This window comes from Suncus etruscus, chromosome 15 (assembly GCF_024139225.1).
Source record: "Suncus etruscus isolate mSunEtr1 chromosome 15, mSunEtr1.pri.cur, whole genome shotgun sequence".
Taxonomy (NCBI): Eukaryota; Metazoa; Chordata; class Mammalia; order Eulipotyphla; family Soricidae; genus Suncus; species Suncus etruscus.
Genome location: NC_064862.1, coordinates 80,035,851 through 80,039,365, shown reverse-complemented (window position 1 = coordinate 80,039,365; position 3,515 = coordinate 80,035,851). Strand labels below are relative to the sequence as shown.

General features: G+C 59.6%; 1 protein-coding gene across 1 annotated transcript; it reads right to left on the bottom strand.

Annotated features, from left to right (window-relative positions):
• Positions 1 to 242: 242 nt before the first annotated feature.
• S1PR4 (sphingosine-1-phosphate receptor 4) lies at positions 243 to 1,409 on the bottom strand. The gene has a single exon (XM_049788656.1). The coding sequence runs from the start codon at positions 1,407 to 1,409 to the stop codon at positions 243 to 245; it is 1,167 nt and encodes a 388-aa protein (XP_049644613.1).
• Positions 1,410 to 3,515: the final 2,106 nt, after the last annotated feature.

Sequence of the window (3,515 nt, the reverse complement as noted above, 5' to 3'; positions counted from 1 at the left end):
CTTGTGGCCCCCAGCAGCAGTTCACTGCGGGTGCTCAGAGCTGGCCACCCTCAGTCCGTGGGCACATACAGAATTAGGGACATCTTGGCCCCCCTTGAACGTCCACTTGGTGGGAGCTCCCATGGAAGGGGCAAGCAGTCCCCTGGAATCCTGGAGGCAGGGGTGCGCGAAGGCCCCCCGCTGTCAGTCTCCCAATGACCCTTCTGTCCGGCCCCTCCCAGGGGTTCGTGCAGGGGGAACTTTCAGATGCTCCGGACGCTAGACACGCTGGACAGGGGCTCCCGCATGCGAAAGCTCAGCGAGCGGGACCCGCGGAAACTCTCCCGACGCTGCAGCGAGCTGTCAGTGGTAGAGGCGGCCGAGTGGGCCTCGGCGGCGCGGGCCAGACAGTCCCGGGGGCCCCGCACGCCCAGGCGCAGACACCCACAACACAGGAAGCCCAGCACGGCCCGGCACACCTCGCGGCTGCGGAACGAGTAGATGAGCGGGTTGACGGCCGAGTTGAGCACGGCCAGGGCCAGGATCCAGTCCATGCCCCGCAGGTACTCCTGTGCCCACACGTCGGAACCGAAGACATCGGCCAGCAACAGGCCAAACATGGGGCCCCAGCACACCACGAAGGCCACCAGGATGAGCAGCACGGTGATGAGCAGCCGACGGGCCTTGCGCCGGGCCTGCTGCCGGGGGCTAGCCTGGCGCCCACTGGCCTGCACCAGGCGGAAGATGGCCCCGTAGAGCAGCAGGATGGAGGCCAGCACCAGGCCGAACACGGCCAAGCAGAAGAGCACGTAGTCCTTGGCATAGAGTGGCAGCAGGCTGGAGCAGCGTGGGAAGGCGCACACGCAGTTCCAGCCCAGCAGGGGCAGCGCGCCCAGGAGGGCAGCCAGCAGCCAGCACAGGCCGAGGCAGCCGTACACGCGTGCCCTCTTGGTGGCCCGGTTCTCGGTCACCAGGCGCACCATGGTGGCGAAGCGCTCGGCCGCCGTGAAGAGCAGGCTGAAGGTGGACGCGGCCAGGGCCATGAAGAGCAGCCCCTCGCGCAGGAACCACTGCGTGGGGGCCAGGTGGAAGGTGTGTGTCCCCGACAGCAGCACGTTGGCCAGGTAGGCCGCCCCGGTCAGCAGATCGCTGAAAGTGATGTTCACCAAGCAATAGTAGACCCAGTGACGCGAGCGCATGCGGAGCATGATGGCCACCAGCACCAACAGGTTCTCCAGCACGACCAGGCAGCTCACGGCCACGAAGAGGGCGCGCAGCACCCCAGCCCCTGCATCCTGGGGCCCCCCGCGTCCAGCCAGGCGGCCTGAGTGGTTGTAATGCAGGACGATGAGCGCGCTGTCGCCTCTGGCCGCCAGTTGCTGGCACGATTCGGGGCCACCGCCCGGAGGGGACCCCAAGCTGGCATTCATGGCCTGTCCTGTCCCGGGGGCTAGACTGAGCGAGCCCCCTTGGGGGAGGCCCGGCCTGCTGGGTGGAGTCACCTGCATGGGCCTCTGCGGGCCTCTGGGTTTCCTGTTATTCGAAATTTCCTGTTGTGTCAAGGCACCCCCGGGTAGGGGTGCGGCTGCGGTGGGGACTGGCAGCCGTTGGGGCTGATCATTCCCAGCCAGGCCTGTGCCCTTCCGGTCCTAGGGAGCCGGTGGGGTGAGGCCCCTTGGGGAAAGGAACTAGCCCCCCACCTCTTGGTTCTTGCTGAGCATTCCCAGAACTGGACCTCCAGCCCATGAGTGAGCCCCCCACCAGGCCTGGCTCTGTGTGAGGCCGCACACAGTAGTACAGTAGTACTGACTGTGTGCATGGGGGAGCACGGCCAGCTGCACATCTGAGGGCTGTAGGTGCCCCACTGATCCCCACCATAGGGCCATGGGCACATCCATCTGAAGAAGAAGAAATTGAAGCTGGGGGCCAGCAGCAGGTCTCAGAGTCAACATGTGCAGATGCAAGACAGAGGTCTGAAGGGAGAGACATAGGCCTTCCCTGGGGGCCTGAGCAGGGAAACATGGCCCTGAGTTCAGGAGGGCCTAAAAAAATCAGGTGACATTGCTTTCTCTTCCTACCTGCCATCTCCTTGCTGACCTAGCTGGAGTGCCTCTGTGTGGGGGTGGTTATTTGGCACAGGGGGCTAAAGGGGGCCTGGAACCACAATTTATCATAGAGCTATAATGAGGATCTTGCAGCAGGGGGTGATGTGGGCTCTGAACAGGTTTCCAACAGGTATAGGTATAGGTATACAGACTGGTATAAGGGCAGGGACTCCTAGGTATGGACAGTTTATCAGCAGGGGGCGCTGTGGGAGAGTGGGCAGGTTTCCCAGGAGGGAGCCCTGTAGGCTCTGATCAGATTCCCTAGCAGAGGGTGCTATAGGGATTGGACAGTTTGTCAGCAGGGAGCACTGTGGGCTCTGAACAGGTTTACCAGCAGAAGGTGCAAACAGTTATACCACCTGTGGACTCTTAGGTGTGGACAGGTTAACCAGCAGGTAGCACTGTGGGGAGTGGGCAGGTTCCCCTGCAGGGGGCGCTGTGGGCTCTTAACATGTTTCCAGCAACAGCTTGAGAACTTCCAGGCTTGTCTCTTCACAGCCACTGTCCTCACCTTAACGTCAATCCTCAGGTACAAGAAGAATTTAGGGACCTCCCTAAGGGCAGAAGGAGGGAATCCAGTGCTCCAGGAGGCACCCCACTCTATGATCCCTATTGTAGATGCAGCTTAGCTGGAGGGAAACTGGGGGGCATGTAGGAAGGAAGAGGAGGGGGCTCTGATGGGCTGGTTGGCTCAGCCTCTGCCACCAACAGACAGGTTCCTGAGACACTGAGTACTGAGAACCCCATCACTGCTGACTCCTGCCCCCAGAACGAACCCTGACCTTGCGGATCTAGGACGTAGTAACCCTGAGGCTAGCCTTGGGCAGAACCCAGATCCCCATCTGAACCCCAGCTTGAGCTGAGCCCCATTACTTCCTGTTTCCCCAGCCCAGAGCTTGAATATAGCAATACAAGTTGAGTACCAGGAAGGTGTCTAGCCATCAGGTCTTTCCTTTGGCCGTGAACCTTGGCAGGGGCCTGGTTGCGAGCATTACACATTGTGAAATCTCACACATGTCTCCCATGTGGCAAAAGAGCAATCCCTGTCCCCCCCCAAATTCACCCCCAAAGCACAGCTGTAATAGCATACAATGCAGTGTCTTCCAAATGCTGATTATTAAAGTACTGTTTGCAAAGGCAAAGTATTAGAAACAAGCTAAAAGAGTAAGACCTTTAGGAATGGAATGACAACACAGGGTTAATTGAAGAGGGTGCATTTTAAAAGTCTGGGGTCAGAGAACCAGTAGGCGATTAGGTGCTTGTCTTGCACACAGCAAACCTAGGCTTGATCCCTGGCACCCCATTGGGTCCCCTGAGCCCTATCAAAAGTGATCTCTGAGTGCAGAGCAAGGGTCTAAATCCTAAACTATACCCAATGCCTCCCCAATACAAATATGTGGTTTTTTTCTAAGGGATCACATCTAGCAGTAC